The sequence below is a fragment of the Hypanus sabinus genome, unplaced genomic scaffold, assembly GCF_030144855.1.
Source record: "Hypanus sabinus isolate sHypSab1 unplaced genomic scaffold, sHypSab1.hap1 scaffold_663, whole genome shotgun sequence".
Taxonomy (NCBI): Eukaryota; Metazoa; Chordata; class Chondrichthyes; order Myliobatiformes; family Dasyatidae; genus Hypanus; species Hypanus sabinus.
The window spans coordinates 7,432-29,906 of NW_026781517.1; the positions used below are offsets into that span (position 1 = coordinate 7,432).

The following is a 22,475-nucleotide window of genomic DNA, read 5'->3' on the forward strand; positions in this document are numbered from 1 at the left end:
GCACCCATTGTGACCATTCTTGCAGACCATTCCTGTCTAACTTAGTTCCTCATTTTCTTTGCTGATCGTCACCCTCCGGGCGAGAACGGTTGTTAGGATGGGGGTGAGGTATTTGGTAGTGGTGTGAATAGAGGTTCGAATGTTCTCGCAGAATAGTCCGGGCGAGTAACCGTACTGTATTCTATAGAAACTGCACACATCGGTCATTACCTGCTGGTGCTAGAGCCAAGGATGGTCCATGTAGCAATTGCATTCGTTTGCTCTGTAGCAGAGTTTAACACCTCACATTCTGCTAATAATAGGTAAGTCAGAAAGACGAAACTGCGATCATTACTTCCTCATAGGTTCTTCAGAAGGTCAATTGTACCACGAATACTGTCAAAATAGAGCAGTTCCTTCTCCATCCGTCACTCCCCCACCACACCACAGGCCAGTTCATGGTGAAATACATGCTGAATGTTTTACAGGTCCATGTTAGTAACAGTTTGTTTATCCATCAGGACTGACGGTTTTAATACTCACCTCACTGTAGCCACTCTCAACAGACTTTCAAGCATTGAATCAGTTTCTCAGGGATATAGTAATTACTAAAACATAGGACACACACCAATCACCCAGCAAGTTTCCTGCAACTCGGTTTGTTTCCCATGTTTCCATCAGTATATAGAGGTACCGACGAGAGAGGATACAATATTAGATCTCCTATTAGGAAACAAGTTAGGACAGGCGACGCAAGTGTGTGTGGACGAACATTTTGTTTCCAGGCATTAGTTTCAACTTGATCATGGGTGAAGATAAGACATGATCCTTGGGTTGAAGTTCTAAAGCTGGGAGAAAAGGCCAATTTTGAAGAAATGAGGAAGGATATAAAAAAGGTGGATTTGGACAGGTTGGTCTTTGGCAAGGATGTCGTTGATAATTAGGAGGCCTTGAAAGGGGATATTTTGAGAGTACAGAATTTGAATGTTTCTGTCAGGATTTAAAGCAGAGTGATTAAGGATAAGGAACTTTGGTTCTCTCGCTGTAGTGGAACTCTGGTAAAGAGGGAGATGTATAACATGTAGAGGAAGCAGGGAGAAAATATGCTACTTGATGTGCATGTGCAAATGCAGGAAAGGCGGTGTATGTTGCCAGTGTGGACTTCAGTAAGGCCTTTGACAGGGTCCCGCATCGGGGGTTAGTTAGGAAGATACAATCGACAGTACAGAAAGGAAGGTTGAATAGGTTAGGACTTTATTCCCTGGAGAGGGGAAGAATGTGGGGAGACTTGATAGAGGTTTATAAAATAATTTTGGCAACAGAGAATTAATGAAATCAGGCTTCTCCACTGAGGTTAGAGAAGAAAAAAAATACAAGAGGAGATGGGTTAAGGGTGAAGGGGGAAAAGATTGAAAAGAACATGGGGGGCGGCTTCATCATACAGAGAGTGGTGAAAGTGTGGAATGAGCTGCCAGATGAAGTGGTAAATGCAGGCTCACTTTTAAAATTTAAGAAGAACTTGAACAGCTACACGGATGAGAGGTGTATGGAGGGATATGGGTCGGTTGCTGGTCAATGGGACAAGGCAGAAAAATGGTACGGCAGAGCCAGGAGAGGCCAAAAGGTCTATTTCTATGCTGCAACGTTCTGTGATGTATAAGTTGTAGATTGCGCATGTATATTACAAACACACACACACACACACACACACACACACACACACACACACACACACACACACACACACACACACACACACACACACCTTGATGCTGCGACTGATGCCTATTGTACTGGGGAGCTGCACAGCAAAGGCTGCACCCATTGTGACCATTCTTGACTAACGGTTGTAAGGATGGGGGTGAGGCATTTGGTAGTGGTGTGAATAGAGGTCCGAATGTTCTCGCAGAATAGTCCTAGCGAGTAACCGTGCTGCATTCTATAGAAACTGCACGCATCGTTCATTACCTGCTGGTGCTAGAGCCAAGGATGGTCCATGTTGCAATTGCATTCATTTGCTCTGTAGCAGAGTTTAACACCTCACATTCTGCTAATAATAGGTAAGTCAGAAAGACGAAACTGCGGTCATTATTTCCTCATCGGTTCTTCAGAAGTTCAATTGTACCACGAATAATCTCAAAATAGAGCAGTTCCTTCTCCATCCATCACTCCCCCACCACACCACAGGCCAGTTCATGGTGAAATACATGCTGACTGTTTTACAGGTCCATGTTAGTAACAGTTTGTTTATCCATCAGGACTGACGGTTTTAATACTCACCTCACTGTAGCCACCCTCAACAGACTTTCAAGCATTGAATCAGTTTCTCAGGGATATAGTAATTACTAAAACATAGGACACACACCAATCACCCAGCAAGTTTCCTGCAACTCGGTTTGTTTCCCATGTTTCCATCAGTATATAGAGGTACCGACGAGAGAGGATAAAATATTAGATCTCCTATTAGGAAACGAGTTAGGACAGGCGACGCAAGTGTGTGTAGAGGAGCATTTTGTTTCCAGGGATCATAACACCATTAGTTTCAACTTGATCATGGATGACGATAGACCTGGTCCTCGGTTTGAGGTTGTAAACTGGAAAAAGGCCAATTTTGAAGAAATGAAGTATATAAAAACGTGGATTTGGACAGGTTTTTATTTGGCATGGATGTCGTTCATATGTATGAGTCTTGAAAGGAGAAGTTTTGAGAGTACAGTGTCCTTATGTCCCAGTCAGGATTAAAAGCAAAGTGAATAAGGATAAGGAACTGGTTCTCTCGGGATATTGGAACTCTGATAGAGAAGAAGAGGGAGACGTATAACATGTAAAGAAAACAAGGTAGTCGAGGAGTGTTAAAAAAAGACCCAAAAATACCCAAGAAAGAAATCAGGAGGGCTAAAAGAAAACGTGAGGTCGCTCAGGCAGACAAGGTGTAAGATAATCTTAGGCCGGTAGGTTTGTAGACAGTAGTAGATAAACTATTGGAAGGAGTACTAAGAGATCGGATGTATAAGTATTCAGATAGACAGGGACCTATTAGGGCGAGTCGACACAACTCTGTGCGTAGCAGGTCATGTTTATCAAATCTATTAATGTTTCGAGGTGGTTAGAAGGAAAGCAACAGCCGGAAATCAGTAGATGTTCTCTGCGTGGACTTCAGTAAGGCCTTTGACAGGGTCCCGCATCGGGGGTTAGTTAAGAAGATATAGTCGACAGTACAGAAAGGAAGGTTGAATAGGAAAGGACTTTATTCCCTGGAGAGGGGAAGAATGTGGGGAGACTGGATAGAGGTATATAAAATAATTTTGGCAACAGAGGATTAATGAAATCAGGCTTCTCCACTGAGGTTAGAGGAGAAAAACACAAGAGGAGATGGGTTAAGGGTGAAGGGGGAAAAGATTGAAAAGAACATGGGGGGGGGGCTTCATCATGCAGAGAGTGGTGAAAGTGTGGAATGAGCTGCCAGATGAAGTGGTAAATGCAAGCTCACTTTTAAAATATAAGAAGAACTTGAACAGCTACACGGATGAGAGGTGTATGGAGGGATATGGTCTGGGTGCTGGTCAATGGGACAAGGCAGAAAAATGGTACGGCAGAGCCAGGAGAGGCCAAAAGGCCTATTTCTATGCTGCAACGTTCTGTGATGTATAAGTTGTAGATTGCGCATGTATATTACACACACACACACACACACACACACACACACACACACACACACACACACACACACACACACAGACACACACACAACACACACACACACACACACACACACACACACACACACACAAACACACACACACACACACACACACACACACACCCCTTGATGTTGCGACTGATGCCTTATGTACTGGGGAGCGGCACAGCAAAGGCTGCACCCGTTGTGACCATACTTGCAGACCATTCCTGTCTAACTTAGTTCCTCATTTCCTTTGCTGATCGTCACCCTCCGGGCGAGAACGGTTGTTAGGTTGGGGGTGAGGTATTTGATAGTGGTGTGAATAGAGGTCCGAATGTTCTCGCAGAATAGTCCTGGCTAGTAACCGTGCTGCATTCCATAGAAACTGCACACATCGGTCATTACCTGCTGGTGCTAGAGCCAGGGATGGTCCATGTTGCAATTGCATTCGTTTGCTCTGTAGCAGAGTTTAACACCTCACATTCTGCTATTAATAGGTAAGTCAGAAAGACGAAACTGCGATCATTACTTCCTCATCGGTTCTTCAGAAGTTCAATTGTACCACGAATACTCTCAAAATAGAGCAGTTCCTTCTCCATCGATCACTCCCCCACCACACCACAGGCCAGTTCATGGTGAAATACATGCTGAATGTTTTACAGGTCCATGTTAGTAACAGTTTGTTTATCCATCAGGACTGACGGTTTTAATACTCACCTCACTGTAGCCACTCTCAACAGACTTTCAAGCATTGAATCAGTTTCTCAGGGATATAGTAATTACTAAAACATAGGACACACACCAATCACTCAGCAAGTTTCCTGCAACTCGGTTTGTTTCCCATGTTTCCATCAGTATATAGAGGTACCGACGAGAGAGGATACAATATTAGATCTCCTATTAGGAAACGAGTTAGGACAGGCGACGCAAGTGTGTGTGGAGGAGCATTTTGTTTCCAGGGATCATAACACCATTAGTTTCAACTTGTTCATGGATGACGATAGACCTGGTCCTCGGTTTGAGGTTGGAAACTGGAAAAAGGCCAATTTTGAAGAAATGAGGAAGTATATAAAAACGTGGATTTGGACAGGTTGTTCTTTGGCATGGATGTCGTTCATACGTATGAGTCTTGAAAGGAGAAATTTTGAGAGTACAGAGTCCTTATGTCCCAGTCAGGATTAAAGGCAAAGTGAATAAGGATAAGGAACTTTGGTTCTCTCGGGATGTTGGAACTCTGATGGAGAAGAAGAGGGAGACGAATAACGTGTTTAGAAAACAGGGAGCAAATAAGGTATTTGAGGAGTATAAAAAAGTCCAAAAATACTTGGGAAAGAAGTCAGGAGGGCTGAAGGGAGACATGAGGTAGCTGAGGCAGTCGGGCCGGTAGGTTTGTAGTCAGTAGTGGATCATCTATTGGAATGAGCACTAAGAGACAGGATCTATTCGTATTCGTATAGACAGCGACTTGTTACAGAGAGTCAACACGGCTCGTGAGTAGTAAGTCTTGTTTAACTAATCTATTAGCTTCTCGTGGTGGTTAGAAGTAAAGTGGATGAAGGGGTGGCAGTGAATATTGTCTACGTGGACTTTGACAAGGTCCCCCATGAGAAGTTAGTTAGGAAGATACAGACGCTGGGGACACATGGTGATGGTGTGAATTGCATTAGCCATTGGCTCAATGGGAGAAGTCAGAGAGTGGTAGTGGAGGACTGCTTCTCTGAGTGGAGGCCTGTGACTAGTGGTCTGCCACAGAGATCAGTGTTGGGACCATTGTTATTTGTTATCCAAATCAATGATCTGCATGATAATGTGGTAAATTGGATCCGCAAATTTGCTAATGATACAAAGATTGGAGCTGTAGTGGAGAGTGAGGGAGGTTTTGAACGCTTGCAGAGGGATCTGGACGAGCTGCCAAAATGGGCTGAGAAATGGCAGATTGAGTTTACTGCAGGCAGGTGTGAGGTATTGCACTTTGGAAGGAAACACCAATGTAGAACATGCAAGGTAAATGGGAGGGCCCTGAGCAGTGCGGTAGAACAGAGGGATCTAGAAACACAGAAACAAAGTACCCTAAAAGTGGCGTCACTGGTAGATAGAGTAGCATAGGAAGCTTTTGGTACATTGTCCTTTATTAATCAAACACACACACACACACACACACACACACACACACACACACACACACACACACACACACACACACACGCACACACACACACACACTCACACACACACACACACACACACACACTCACACACACACACACACACACACACACACACACACACACACACACACACACACACACACACACACACACACACACACACACACACACACACACACACACTGCGATTGAAGCCTGTACTGGGGAGCTGCACAGCAGAGGTCGCACACACTGTGACTACTTCTGCACCTATTGTCTATTGTCTATTATGTTCGGGATGGGTCATTTGGTTGACGTGTGAATGGTGGTCCGAATGTTCCCGCAGAATAGTCCTGGCGAGTAACCGTGCTGCATTCTACAGACACAGCACACATCGGCCATTCCCTGCTGGTGCTGTAGGAAGGGAAGGTGCATGTTGCAGTTGCATTCGTTTGCAATGCAGCAGTGTCCAAAGCTACACTGGCTGCTAATAATAGAAAACAGAATGGGAAGTTGTGGAAATCACTTCCTCCTCTTTTGACAGCAATTCAAATTCAACGGTCAAAGCAACTCAGTATCTTCTCTTTAGAACATAGACCATAGAACTTAGAATAGTGCAGCACATTGCTGGCACTTCGGCCCACAACGTTTGGCCGACCCTTAAACCTTGCCCCCCCCATATAAACACTCCCACATCTTAAATTCCTCCAGATACCTGTTTAACAGTCGCTTAAACTTCACCAATGTATCTGCCTCCACCACTGAATCAGGCATTGCGTTCCACGCACTAACCACTCTCTGAGTGAAAAACATTCCTCTAATATCCCCCTTGAATTTCCCAACTTTTCCTTAAACATTGTCATGTCTCCTCTCCTCCTCCTCGTCCTTCTCTCCAAAGAGCAAATAACTAGCACCACAAATCTCTGATCATTATCCATACTCTCTAAACCAGACCACACACTGGTAAATTTCTTCTGTACCCTTTCCAATGCTTCCACATCCTTCCTATAGAGAGGTGACCAGAACTGGATACAATACTCCAAGGGTGGCCTAACTAGAGTTTTATAGAGCTGCATCATTACCCTGACCCTGTCCCTCGACTTATGAAAGCTAACATCCATAAGCTTTCTAAACTACCCTATCTACCTGTGAGGCAACTTTCAGGGATTTATGGACATGTACCCTCATATCCCTCGCTTCTCCACAATGCCACGTGTTCTGCCATTTACTTTGTACTCTGCCTTGGAGTTTGTCCTTCCAAAGTGTACTACCTCACACTTCCCAGGGTTGAACTCCATCTGTCACTTCTCAGACCACTTCTGCATTCTATCAATGTCTCTCTGCAATCTCTGACAATCCTCTACACTGTCCTCGACTCGGCCAATCATTGTGTCGTCTGCAAACTTGTCAACCCACCCTACCTCCCCTATATCAAGGTCCCTAATAAGAATCATGAAAAGTAGAGTTCCCACAACCGACTTTTGTGGGATACCGCGAGTCACAACCCTCCAATACGAATATATTCCCTCCACCACGAGTTTCTGCCTTCTGCAGGCAAGCCAATTCTGAATCCACCTGGACAAACTTCCCGGGATCCCATGCCTTCTGACTTTCTAAGTAAGCCTACAATGTGGAACCTTGTCAAATGGCGTACTAAAATCCATATAGTTCACATCCACTATACGACCCACATCTATATGCCTGGTAACCTACTGATAGAGTTCTTCGATCTTCCCTTCACAAAGCCATGCTGACTGTCCCTGATCAGACCATGATACTCTAAATGCCCATAATCTACGAATCTTTTCCAACAGCTTTCCCACCACAGATGTAAGACTCACTGGTCGGTCATTATCTGGACTATCCCTACTAACTTTTTTGACCAAGGGAACAACTTTCTTCTTCCTCCAATCCTCCGGTAATATTCCTGTGGACATCGAGGACATAAAGATCCTAGCCAGAGGCTCAGCAATCTCTTCCCTCGCCTGCAGAGCAGCCTGGGGAATATTCCGTCTGGCCCCAGAACTTTCTGTCCTGATGTATTTTAACAGCTCTTCTCCCTTAATATCAACTTGCTCCAGAGCATCCTACCCTATCTACCCGTGAAGCAACTTTCAGGGATCTGTGGACAGGTACCCCCAGATCCCTCCGCTCCTCTACACTTCCAAGTCTTCTGCCGTTTACTGTTTACTCTGCCTTGGAGTTTGTCCTTCCAAAGTGTACCACCTCACACTTCTCCGGGTTGAACTCCATCTGCCACTTCTCAGCCCAGTTCTGCATCCTATCAATGTCTCTCTGCAATTTTCGACAATCCTCAACACTATCTACAACACCAGCAATCTTTGTGTCGTCTGAAAACTTACCAACCCGCCCTTCTACCCCCATATCGAAGTCTTTAATAAAAATCACGAAAATTAGAGGTCCCAGAACCAATCCTTGTTGGACACCAGAATATCAACCTCACTCATATTGTCCTTACCATCATCAAGTTCCCTCTCATTGGTGAATACCGAAGAGAAATATTCATTTAGGACCTGGTTGAGGAAATAATCATTGATGCCCTTTATCTCTAATCGGCCCGATCGTCACTCCTGTCGACCTTTTGATCTTCATATAATTGAAGAATACCTTGGGGTTTTCCTCTTCCCTACTCGCCATGGCCTTCTCATGCCCACTTCTTGCTCTCCTCAGCCACGACATCCGGCTGCTCACCCTCCCTCATGAGAATACTGAGAACTCGATCCGAGATATCGCTGACCCTGGCACCAGAGAGACAACAGACCTTCCGGGATGCTCGATCTCTTCCACAGAACCTCCCAACTGTGCCCTTAACTATCGAACCCCCTTTCACTACTGCTCTCCTCCTTTCCCTCCTTCCCTTCTGAACTGAGGGTCCAGTCTCGCTGCCAGGGACGCAACCACTGCAACCTGAGCCAAATAGGTCGTTCCCACCAACAGTCAGGAGACGGAAGGAAAACAGAGTGAATGTGCAGAGCACACCTGCGGCCGTTCCCATCAATAATAAGGATGCCGTTTTGGATACTGTTGGTGGGGACGACCTGTTAAGGTCAGGTTGCAGTGGTTGCGTCCCTGGCAGCTCAGAAGGGAAGGAAGGAAAAGAGGAGAGCAGTAGTGATAGGGGTTCGATAGTTAAGGGGCACAGATAGGAGGTTTTGTGGAAGAGATCGAGCATCCCGGATGATTCAAGGTCGTCAGTGATTAATTAGAGTGTTCTGCTCATTCACTCCATTATCCTTCCGTCTCCTGACAGTCACCCAGCTATCTGCCTTTTGACTTATAGGGGTGACTATCTCCCTGTAACTATTGTTTACTTCTGCCTCTGCCTCACGAATGATCCGAAGTTCAGCCAGCCCCAGCTCCAGTTCCCTAACACGGTTTGTCAAAAGCTGCAGCTGGTTGCACCTTTTACAGGTGTAGTCATCAGAGACAATAGTGCTCGCCCTGACTTCCCACATACTGCAATCGGAGCAACCGGCTGTCCGAACTGCTGCCTTCATTACCTACTCCTAAGTTAATTAAAGTTATTAAAGGAGCGTTCCCGGCCTTATCTCACCGATCAAGTTCGTCCTCAGCCTCTGCTTACCGAAGCCTCCCGAGCCAAAGCCTTCCTAGTCTATCTCCCACTACTCCGCCGCCCTCTACTACGTCGCCTGCTCCGTTAACATGCGGAGAGGAGAGCATATCCCAGACTGTGATAATGAGAAGGGAGCATATTCCGGATGATGGTAATGAGACAAGAGCATATCTGGGACGGTAATAATCAGAAGAGAGCATATCCCAGTCTGTAATAATGAGAAGGGAGCAATCTTTCCCGATCCTCGTCATTGTGGGCTTCACACCAGACGGTGATGGAAAGAGTCAGAATACTCCCCACCTTGCAGTTCCAGACACTTCCCAGTCTTTGATGACAAACCAGTGCCAAATCTCTTCGATCACCTAATCCAGATAACCCCAATAGGCGGAACGCTGGCCATGTCCATACCGCGAGAACCAAATGTCTGGACCGCGCCGGCCCATTGTCACTTCCGTGAACACACCTGTCATAACATGTCAATAAAGCGCGCGCTGCTCTAAGTTACTTTAACCTCATCCGACACCGTACACTGGACCTACCCCCTGTGGAGCCCGCGACCTACGTCCCTCACGGGGTAAAGTTCCACTTTCCACGTCTGCGGGACCATTGCGAGAAGAACGAAATGGGGAAGACCCAGTGATGAAGTACATCATGAAGAGCCTGTCAGAAAACTTCAGGGAACGATTTGAAATCTCCCCTAATCTCTAAGGTGACATCTTCCTCTCCCAAGACCGCCGTCCTCCGTTTCGGCTGACAGCCGGTGGACTGCAGACGCCAAAAGGCTGGCGCCTTCCGTAGATGTGGCAACTCTTCGGATGGAGGTCTTGGAAATGAGAACTTCTGATTTGCTCAAACCACACCTCGGTGACTTTTGGATCAATGTGGTTCCCCAAGCTCAATTCAAAAACACGAGAGCTATTGAAATGCTTCAATTCACACTGTTCCGCTCCACGTACATAAGTGAGTCATCGTTTTCTTCAATGAACTCCATGAAGAATCAGGACAGAAACAGACTCTCCAATGCACATCTCGGCCAGAGCCTCAGGATTGCGACAACAGAATACCGGCCCGACATCAGAAGGGTTGCCTCATCCCGTCGATGTCACTTCTGTCGCTGACTGGTGAGTGAATCAATTTAATGTTGTCCACTTGTCAATCTTATTGTGGTATAATATTACGACAACAATAATACTGATAATTCCATTCATAGCTACGACTCATACTTCAAATGCTACATAGCTTAATTAAAAAGAACATATAGTTTAAATGAGAGAACAGAAACGGTGGGAAAGGCAATACGACTAAAAATGTTTGTGTGGAAGAGAGGTGGTGAAGATTTCCAAACTAACTCTGTGTGTGTGTGTGTGTGTGTGTGTGTGTGTGTGTGTGTGTGTGTGTGTGTGTGTGTGTGTAAAATATGCATACGTGCCGCAGAACCACAGAACATTGCAGCACAGAAACAGGCCTTCTGGTCCTTCCTGGCTCTGCCGTACCATTTCTCTGCCATGTCCCACTGACCTGCACCCGGCCCATATCCTTCCATACACCTCTCATCCATGTAGCTGTCCCAGATGAGTTCTCATTGTGGCAGCTCACAGTTGTGATAGCTAGAGTCATAATTAAATGGCTGGTTTTGAACTTACTTTTTTTTCAAGAGTGCATTTTTTGTCTAATACTACTACCACTATTATTATTACTACTATTACCAACACTATTACTTCCACTAACACTACTACTACTACTACTACTACTACTACTACTACTAATAATAATAATAATAATAATAATAATAATAATAATAATAATAATAATAATAATAATAATAATAATAATAATAATAGTGTTAGCAGCAACAGCAACATCTGCCCATAAAACAACTTACTGGTGCAGGGAAAATAAAACCCGGAAGTTTTGGCCCTTGGCTTGACATGCTTGACATAATTTGGCCCTTGCAGAAAACTAATTCGGGAACCCTAACCTAATAGAATCCAGCCGCTGACGTGCCGTGACAACACTCAACCATTCTATCTATTTCAGAGGAGTGTAGTTTTGTGGAAAGTGCCACGTCAGCTGTAAAGCATGGCAGCAGAGTATCGAAGGCCGAATAGCCTTCTGTTCCTTCAGCGCTTTATTCCGTTTATTCTCTTGTTTCTCGCTCTGCAATCAAACAGCTCCGAGTTCTCACCTAACACACTCTCAACATCTGGCACGGAGACCAGGAAATGCGGATCCGTCTCCGAATGTAACAGAGACAGGCGCCGCTCTCTCGGGATCGCGTAGATGACGTTCACTTTACTCTCTCTCTTTCTCTTCATGTCGGTGGGTGAGAGAAACTCTCTTTGAGATCATTATCAGATTCCACACATCAGCAGATAGTTGTAGAACAGCACACAGGATTTGATGTCGATTTCAGCAAATTACAGACTCTCTGATCCAATCAGCGCTGCCGCTTGTGACGTCAGAATCCAGATATCTGCCCCGCAAACCAGGAAGTGCGGCTCAGTCTCCGAGTGTAACAGAGATCGGCGCTGCTCTCTCGGGATGTCGGGACTGCCCTTCGCAGCTCTCGTTCTTTGTCTCCACATAACGGCGGGTGAGGGTCACTCTCTCGAACAGTCAGCGGTCAGATAATCAACAGAACGGCGGGTGGTTAGAGGATAGAAGGTCAGGTTAGCAGAGGCGATCTCACTGATCTAAGTACAGATCTGAGCTATCTGTGCTGATTGAGCGAAGTACAGTTCTCGATTCCATCCGCTTCTGTCGCTTTTCCCTCACACGATTTTATCTTTTTCAGGTGAGTCTCAGCATTTTACCATTCTCGCTGAGCACAGCGAGATAAATGTCACCATCGGGAGAGATGCGCTCTTTTCAGTGCGGCCGTCGGGCAATGTCAGCAGTGGAAGCTGGAATTTCAATGGGAGAACACTCGTCCAGTGGATCGGCCAAACCTTGACCTTTGACAATGTCTACAGATCTCGGGCTGAGTTATTCACCTCCAACGGGTCGCTTCTGCTGAAGTCGGTGAACATGTCGGACAGCGGGGAATACCGTGTGAATATGGTTCCAATTAGTGGCTCCCAAACCTCAGCGACCGTCACTCTGCGTGTCACTGGTAAGTGAGACAGAGTCATGCGATCTCGGACTATAACTTTCATTTTATTCCTGTGGTGAAAGAATACACTACAATCTTTACAGTGGTCGCAGAACCTGGACTCCAGTGAACTCTGCCAGACCTGCTCTCGGACTGTTCAGATCTCACTGTTGTGCGTGGCTGTGTGTCGCCGTTTCTGTCTGCAGGCTGCTCGCACCTGTGTGTGCCGGATTCAGTTCCGTCTTCAAGGCTATCAAGTAATCATTTTTTTGCTGTATTTTGCTCTATTTTTGCAAACGGACTGTTTCTTAAGTCAGCTGGAAATGAATAATTCTAAGTCATCTACCTCAAAGTTTAACGACGCTATCCTCCCCAGTGCCGTCCACATGTCTAAGTCAGTATAGAAACATTGAAAACATACAGCACAACACAGGCCCTTCGGCCCACAAGGTTGTACCGAACATGGCCCTGCCTTAGAAATTATTAAGCTTACATATAACCTCCATTTTTCTAAGCTCCACGTACCTATCGAAAAGTCTCTTTAAAGCCCCTATCGTATCCGCCTCCACCACCGTTGCCGGCAGCTCATTCCACGCACTCACCACTCTCTGAGTAAGAAACTTACCCCTGACAGTTCCTCTGTACCTACTCCCCAGCACTTTAATCCTGTTTCCTCTTGTGGCAACCAATTCAGCCCTGGGAAAATGCCTCTGACTATCCACATACTCAATACCTCTCATCATCTTGTACGTCTCTATCAGGTCACCAGTCATGCTCCGTCCCTCCAAGGAGAAAAGGCCGAGTTCATTGTATCTGCTTTCATTAGGCATGCTCCCTAATCCAGGCAACAACATTGTAAATCTCCTCCGCACCCTTTCTATGGCTTCCACATCCTTCCTACAGTGAGGCGACCAGAATATTGACAGCTTTCTGTGGTTTTATCTCTAATCTGTGCATCTGTAGTAGTTTGCTTTAAGCCGAATATATCTCCTTGGAGCCAACATTTCAGCGCAGTACGTTACACGTGATCCATGATCTGTGGTATTTTTACAGAAGCCGTATCCAGGCCCAACACCACATCGAATGACGCGGACTCGGTAGAACACAATCACACAGTTAGTTTGGATTGCACGGCAAGAGGGGGGCATGCTTCCTATCCGTGGTTCATGAAAAGCAGGACAGTTAGCTCTGACGTTCCGATTACTGTGAGCACCACATCGACTGAACGTTTACCGCCATTATCACTATATTAGCCCGAGTGTCCAACACTGATTATATTGTAAATGGAGAAAATACAACAATAAGAGAATGATGTGCAAAGGGACTTGTCAGTCCTTGTGTAGGATTGCCTAAAGGATAATTTAGCGGTTGAAACTGTTCTGAGGAAGGGAAAAGCGACATGAGGACAAGAGGACAAGAATATAAAAGTCAGCTTATCATATTGAAAATTTATGAAGCATTGGTAAGGGCTCATTTTAGTATTGTGAACAGATAAGAAAGAATGTATTGTATTTGGAGAGGGTTCAAAGGGCGTTCACGGAAATGATTCCGAGATTGAAAGACTTGTCATATTATGAGCCTGAATAAAGAAGGGTGAAGCGTGACATCATTGAAAACAGTCGAATGGTGAAAGGCCTTAATAGAGTGGATGTTGAGAAGAAGTTTCCCTTGGTGGGAGAGTCAAAGATCAGCGGACACTGATAGAGTGGATGTGGAGAGGATGTTTCCTGTAGTGGGGGAGTCGAGCACCGGTGGACACAGATAGAGTGGATGGGGAGAGGATGTTTCATACAGTGGGGGAGTCTAGGAGCAGTGGACACAGATCGAGTGGATGTGGAGAGGATGTTTCCTATAGTGGGGAAGTCTAGGACCACAGGACACAGATAGATTGGATGTGGAGAGGATGTTTCCTATAGTGGGGGAGTCCAGGATCAGAGGACACAGATAGAGTGGATGTGGAGAGGATGTGGAAAGGGTGTTTCCTATAGTAGGGGAGTCTAGGACCAGAGGACACTGATGGAGTAGATGCGGCAGGATGTTCCCTATAGTGGGGGAGTCTAGGACCAGAGGACACAGATAGAGTGGATGCGGAGAGGATGCTTCCTATAGTGGGGGAGTCCAGGATCAGAGGACACAGATAGAGTGGATGTGGAGAGGATGTGGAAAGGGTGTTTCCTATAGTAGGGGAGTCTAGGACCAGAGGACACTGATGGAGTAGATGCGGCAGGATGTTCCCTATAGTGGGGGAGTCTAGGACCAGAGGACACAGATAGAGTGGATGCGGAGAGGATGCTTCCTATAGTGGGGGAGTCTAGGTCCAGAGGACATAGATAGAGTGGATGCGGAGAGGATGCTTCCTATAGTGGGGGAGTCTAGGTCCAGAGGACATAGATAGAGTGGATGCGGAGAGGATAACTCCTGTGGTGGGAAAGCCAAGGACAAGATGACATAGCTAAAAATAGTGAGTCTTTCTTTTAGAAGTGAGCTGAAAAGTTATCGGAATAGATGGTGAATCCGTGCAAATGTTTGCCACAAGCTGCGGTAGAGACCATGACTTTATGCATATTTGACCCATATGTTTGTTAGATTCGTGATTGGTCAGGTCAGCAAAGGATACAGGGGAAGGCAGGAGCGTCGGTCTCAGAGGAAAATCGGATCAGCCATGATTAAATGGCGGCGTAGGTGCGATAAACAACATGGCCGAAATCTGCCCCTAAACTTTCCGATCCTATGGTATTATGGAATCCAAATCAGGTTTACTATCACCAGCATAGGTCGTAAAATTACTTGTTTTTTTATGGCAGCGTGCAGTGCATTTCGCAATAATAAAACTAATATTTTCACATTAAAAACATTTGGCCATCTAACCTGTGGATGACAGCTCACATCAGGACCTATATGTCCCGGATGTGATGTCATCGCAGATCTGATGTCCGATTCCTCTGAACATGTTTAGCAGAACAGTCTGCATCACAGTTTGTTCAGGTGACCAAGCATCTTCTGCTGGAAGAATTATATTTCAATGCCCATTTCCTGCCTTTCTGGTGCGAATATTGGAAGCGGGTATCGTTAGCGGTTAAAGGGTTTCTCTGATTTAACACTGATGCAATCGCCTTGTGGCGTAATGTGGATCTGTTGTAATGTCCTGGATTAAATTGTGCAAACGAATTGAGCTGTTTGTATCCCTCAGCATGGAACTTGACGTGTTTGTCAACCTAACAAGAAAATCCAGTCTCGCAACAAAAAATAAAACTTGTATTAGGTGTGCTTTGATGAAAAGGCTGTGAAGATGTCAGTGCTCTCAGCGTTAAAACAGAGATGTTGTGTTTGTTTATTCTTTATGAGCAGCTGGTGTGGTGCAGTCTCCTATCGAGTAAGGGATCCTCGCTGATTGACAAGCTCGGTTAGGCTTGCAATGCACGGTCACAGATATTGTCTGACAGGTCGTTACCTGCTGATGGGCATGACGAGTGTAATTGTCTCCACAGCACCAATGCTGACACTGAAGTTTGTTTCCTTGCTGGGAATGAAAGAATGTGACCGAGTTCAGAGCAGAGCGGGTGTGTCTGGAATTCCCCTCATGCTCCCTGTGTTTATGTAATTGACCCTTGGCTCAGTTAAACTGTCAATATGTCCTCCTTCTGTACTCCACTGTGAAACCCTCTTCAGGTTGTTCATGAATTGTGGGCCTTGACTGAGTCAGGGATACTGATCACGTAAACAGACTCTGCCGCCCACCCGCTCCCTGATGACGCCACAGCTTCTTCATTTTTTGTCCCAGTTTCGTCTATTTGGACAATAACCCTACAAGCCCCTCCCACCCATGTCGCCTCCCAAATGCCTCTTAGCTATTGTAATTCTTCAACTTCTTTGGCAGTTCACCCCAGAGGCATGCACCCATCGGTGCAAATAAATGGCCTCTTAGTACTCCTTGGAATATCTTACTTCTCTCTGATCCCTGCAGGTTTAGACTCCGAATCCCATCGGAAAGAATACAACAGTCTACGGTATCCCGAGAATTCATCTGTCACTCCGGATTAGCTTGCGTTCGAATGGAATATCCTCGAGAATCTCTTCTTCCCTGTCTCCAGGTTGACATGTGTCTACGCTGTTGTAACTGTACCACTTCATCTGGCAGCTCATTCCAGAATCAGGTGTAAAGAAATCCTCCATTATTTCTCCTTGCAATATCCTCCCTCTTCGTTTGTATCTGTGCCCTCTCGATTTAGAATCCAAACCCGTCCCAGAGATTACAGCTGTCTGCCATATCCTGCGCATTCATGGGTCATTCCGTATTCGCCTATATTCGAATATAATAAATACTTCTCTTGGCCAACCTTTCCCTGTAATTGATGCTTTTATTCTCGGCAATATCCTGGAAAATCTCTTCTTCTCTGTCTCCAGGTTGAAAATGCCTTCTCAATAACATGGTAGCCACACTTGCTGACAATTCTCCAGTTGTGTTCTCACTGAGCCATAATGTCCCGACTCCTAGAAATCCAGCGTGCTAAACTTCCTCCTCACCACCCTGCCTGAATGTGCGCCCGAACTCTGCAAAGAATCTCCTATCCCTCCGTGCCAATGTCCAAAATACATCACCTCATGTTAGTATATTTTGATACCAATTTGTAATTCCTCGGATCGCCTCCCAGTCAGATCAAATCTCTCTGTCAATCAATCAATCAAACCCGATGCACTCGAAACAAGACCTCCTAATTTCGTGTCGTCACTAAACTTACTAATTGAGTCATTTACACTCCCATCCGTGTGATTCAGATAAAGAAGGAATGACAGAGATCCCAACTGATCCTGTGGCATCCCACTGGTTGGAGGCTTCTTGTCGGAGAATGCACCTCAGTCATCGCCCCCTATCACTGAGCCAATTCTGAGTCAAACTCTCTCATTGCCATGAATCTCAGAATGTCTAAACTTTCGGAACAGTCTACCGTGCGGGAGTTTGTCAATGACCTTATTCAACTTCACTGAGTTAACTTCATACCTCGCCTTCGTCACCAATACCAAAATAAAAACAAACTACAAAAGATTCGAATCGGATTCAGACCCACAAGAACAATCATGATAATTATTATAAATGATTATGACCTCATCCAGGTCATTAAAAAAAATCAAAAAGAGCAGGATTCTCTGCTCCGTTTCTTGAACAAGGGAACAACACCCTCAACCCATCAATCCTTCCGGAACCTATCCTCATTGATAATGCAAAGATCGTCGCCGGAGGCTCAGCGATCTCCTCCCCATCGCCGCCCAGAGTCGACGAGACTGCATCCCGTCTGGTCACGGCAACTTATCCAGCTTGATGCTTTTCAAAAGCTCCAGCACATCCTCTTCCTGAATATCTACACGCTTCATGTGTAGTGGAGTAAACGATGGAAGTGGGTAATGCTGGCGGTGCATTGCCAAGCCTTATGAGAATCTGCTTTATTATCCTCACTTAAATCGTGCAAATGAGTTGTGCATTTGTTTTAGATATTCCGGGAAATCTACGTCTCTCAGCCCAGATCTTGCGGCGTCTAGATCAGTGCCAAATGAGATTTCATTTTTCTTGGAAACCGGTTCCTGAATTACAGTGGTATGTTAACGGCTCACATTTTATTAACAAAACGAACAACGGGACAATTTGTTTTATGGGAAGGATGTAATAGAGAAATGGCCGTCATTTAAAGGTGAAATTTGAGGGTACAGAATCTTTATGATCCTGTTAGGTTGAAAGGAGCGGTTAAACGTTTGAGAGAGACATGGTTTTCAAGGGATATTGGAAACCTGGTTAGGAAAAATAGAGATATCTACAATAAATATAGGCAGCATGGAGTAAATGAGGTGCTCGTGGGATATAAAGAATGTAAGAAGAATCTTCAGAAAGAAATTAGGAAAGCTAAAAAAGGTACGAGGTTGCTATCCAAGTTAGGGGAAAATAAATCCGAAGGGTTTCTACAGTTATATTAATAGCAAAAGGATAGTGAGGGATAAATTGGTCCCTTAGAGAATCAGAGTGAACAGCTATGGGTGGAACCACAAGAGTTGGGGGAGATTCAGAACAATCTATTTTCTTTAGTATTCACTATGGAGAAGGATATTGAATTGTGTAAGGTAAGAGAAACATGTAGGGAAGCTTTGGAAACAATAACGATTATAGAGGAGGAAGTACTGGCGCTTTTAAAGAATATAAAAGTGGATAAATCTCGGGGTCCTGACAGGATATTCCCTAGGACCTTGAGGGAAGTTGATGTAGAAATAGCAGGGGCTCTGACAGAAATATTTCAAATGTCATTAGAAATGGGGATGGTGCCGGAGGATTGACATATTGCTCATGTGGTTCCATTGTTTAAAAAGGTTTCTAAGAGCAAACCTAACAATTATAGACCTGTCAGTTTGACGTCAGTGGTGGGTTAATTAATGGAAAGTGTTCTTAGATGTGGTATATATAATTACCTGGATAGACAGGATCTGATTATGAACAGTCAACATGGATTTGTGCGTATAAGGTCATGTTTGACACATCCTATTGAGTTTTTTGAAGAAGGTACGAGGGAAGTTGACGAGGGTAAAGCAGCGGATGTTGTCTGTATGGACTTCAGTAAGACCTTTGGCAAAGTTCCGCATGGAAGATTAGTTAGGAAGGTTCGATCGTTAGATATTAATATTGAAATAGTAAAACTGGATTCAACAACGGCTGGATAGGAGATTGCGGAGAGTAGTGGTGGATAACAGTTTGTCAGGTTAGAGGTCGGTGACTGGTGGTGTACCTGAGGCATCTGTATTGGGTCCAATGTTGTTTCTCATATTCATTAATGATCTGGATGATGGGGTGGTAAATTGGATTTGTAAGAATGAAAATGATGCTAATGTAGGTGACGTTTTGGACAATGAAGTGTGTTTTCCAAGCTTTCTGAGAGATTTAGGGCAGATAGAATAGGGGGCTGAACGATGGCAGATTGAGATTAATGCTGATAAGTGTGAGGTGCTACATTTTGTTAGGAATAATCCAAATAGGACATACATGGTAAATAGTAGGGCATGAAGAATACAGTAGAACTGAGTGATCTAGGAATAATGGTGCATAGTTCCCTGAAGGTGGAATCTCATGTGGATAGGGTGGTGACGAAAGCTTTTGGTATGCTGGCCTTATAAATCACAGCACTGAGTATAGGAATTGGGATGTAATGTTAAAATTGTACAAGGCATTGGTAAGGTCGAATTTGGAATATTTTGTACAGTTCTGGTCACCGAATTATAGGAAACATGTCAACAAAATAGAGAGAGTACAGAGAAGATTTACTAGAATGTTACCTGGGTTTCAGCACGTAAGTTACAGGGAAAGGTTGAATAAGTTAGGTCTTTATTCTTTGGAGAGTAGAAGGTTGAGGGAGGACTTGATAGAGATATTTAAAATTATGAGGGGGATAGATAGAGGTGACGTGGTCTCGTTTTTACCGGGCACCATACCAGCAGTTATGGTCGAAATGACAATAAAAAGTGACTTGACTTGACTTGACTTGACTTGAACCTGGCGGTTATCCTTTTGTGTATCCTGCTCAAGGCCCGCCAAACCAATTTGCAGCTCTGCATTTTCTTCTGCATTTTCTCTCCATCTAAATAATGGTCTGCCCGTTTATTTGCTCACCAAAGTGCATGACCAGACAATTTCCAACATAGTATTTTATTTGCTACTTCTTTGCCTATTCCCCTAAACTATCTAAGTCTCTCTGAAGACTCACTGTTTCCTTCAACGCTATTTCTCCTCCACCTATCTTTGTATCATCGGCAAATATAGCCACAAATCCATTAATCCTGTAGTCCAAACCTTTGACACACATGGTAAAAAGCAGCGGTTTGTGTTGAATGGAGAGATGCAGCCTGTGATGAATGTCAATATTGTTCAGACGATATGAGTCCCAGTGCAGAGCGAGTAAGACTGCAGCCGTTCTCGTTCCACTGCTGAGAAAAGGAAAGTGCAAAGGATGTTGATTGATTGTTCCCTCTCCTGCTCGCCATCTCAGCCCTGGGAAAAGGCCTCTGACTATCCACACGATCAATACCTCTCATCATCTTTTACACGTCTATCAGGTCACCACCCATCCCCCGTCGCTCCAAGGAGAAAAGGCCGAGAACATTCAATCTGCTCTCTTAAGGCATGCTCCCCAATCCAGGCAACATCCTCGTAAATCTCCTCTGCACCCTTTCTATGGTGTCCACGTTCTTCCTGTAGTGAGGAGACCAGGAATGAGCGCCACACTCCGAGTGGGGTCTCTCCAGGTTCCTTTCTAGGTGTACTGTTGTACAATCAGCTCGAAAACTAAATCCGACGGTTGATGAAGGCCAGTACACCGTACGCCTTCTCAACCACAGAGTCAACCTGAGTAGTGGCTTTGACTGTTCTTTGGACTCGGACCCCAAGATCCCTCTGATCAACCATACTACCAAGATTCTTGCCATTAATATCTATATTCTACCTACCTAACTGAACGACCACACACTTATCTGGGTTGAACTCTCACATCTCAGCCTCGTTTTGCATCCAATCAGTGTCCTGCTGTAACCTCTAACAGCCCTCCACACTATCCACAACAACCCAGTCTTTCTGTCATCAACAAATTTGCGAACCCGTCCATACGGTCTACATCTACGGCTCTACCTTCATCAATGTGTTTCGTCACATCTTCAAAAAAATCAATCAGGCTGATAAGACTCACTGGACTATAATTTCCTGGGCTATCCCTACTCCCTTTCTTGAATACGAGAGCAACAACCGCAACCCCCCAATCCTCGAGAAACTCTCCCGTCCTCATTGATGACGCAAACATCACCGCTGCAGGCTCAGCAATCTCCTCCCTCGCCTCCCACGGTTTTCTGGGATGCATCCCTTCCGGTCCAGGTGACCTATCCAACTTAATGATATCTAAAATCTCCAGTACATCCTATTCCCTAACATCTATCGTCAAAGGCTTTTCAGCCTGCTGCAGGTCATCCCTACAATCGTCAAGATCTTTAACCGTAGAGAATAGGGAAGCAAAGTTTTCATTAAGTACCTCTTCCGATCCCATACACCCCTTTGTACTGTCTCACTTGATTGGGCCCATTCTCTCACGTCTTATCCTCTTGCTCTTCATATAGTTGTAGAATGCCTCGGGGTTTTCCTTAATCCTGTCTGGCATGGCCTTCTCATGGCCGCTTCCGGCTCTCCTAATTTATTCTTAAACTCCTTCCTGCTTATCTGACAGGTTTCTAGATCTTTATCATTACCCTGTTTTTTGAACCTTTCGTAAGCTCTTTTTTCCTTCTTCACTCTATTTACAACGGCCTTTTGTCCACCACGGTTCCTGTTCCGTGTATGCTTGTACTTCCCACTGGTCGCGATGAATGGAACACAGTTAGCCAACCTCCAAACTTCGCAATTTTCCCCGAATCCTGTAACGTCCACCTCAAAACATCATGTCCATCAGATTGAATAACTTATAAATGTTTACTTATTATGGAATGATAAATGTTTGATTTCATTTTCAGATTCGTAACGGAATTCATAAACCTGCAGATTCTATTCTTGTGTCGTGCACTAACCAATCCCCTCTGTTTTAACAGGACCTGTTTCCAATGTCACTGTTACATCTAATGCCACCAGACTGATTGAGTACAGCGACACCGTCAGACTAACCTGCTCCGCAACAGGCACGGATGTCTCTTACCTGTGGCTTGAGCAGAACAGCGTGATCATTTCCGGTGGCAGGTTTGAGCTGACTGCCGATAACAACACACTCACTGTTTCTGGAGTGCGACGGACAGACGGAAATTTCACCTGTAGAGCAAGCAACGTGATTAACGAAATCACGAGCGCTCCGTTTTCTCTTAATGTCAACTGTAAGTGTCCCGAGACTCCGGTAGTTACCTGTTATATCACAGCTAAATTTCAAATCCGTGTCTTATTACGGCGACGGTTAAGCTAACTCTATGTCGGTTCAAATCTGT

General features: G+C 45.0%; 1 protein-coding gene across 1 annotated transcript in view; it reads left to right on the top strand.

Annotated features, from left to right (window-relative positions):
* Nucleotides 1–12,430: 12,430 nt before the first annotated feature.
* Nucleotides 12,431–22,475, top strand: part of LOC132389810 (carcinoembryonic antigen-related cell adhesion molecule 5-like) — a 28,191-nt gene continuing 18,146 nt past the window's right edge. The window contains exons 1-2 of the mRNA XM_059962361.1: nucleotides 12,431–12,515; nucleotides 22,092–22,367. Coding sequence (XP_059818344.1) covers nucleotides 12,431–12,515; nucleotides 22,092–22,367 — 361 coding nt within the window. The remainder of the gene's footprint in view (nucleotides 12,516–22,091; nucleotides 22,368–22,475) is intronic.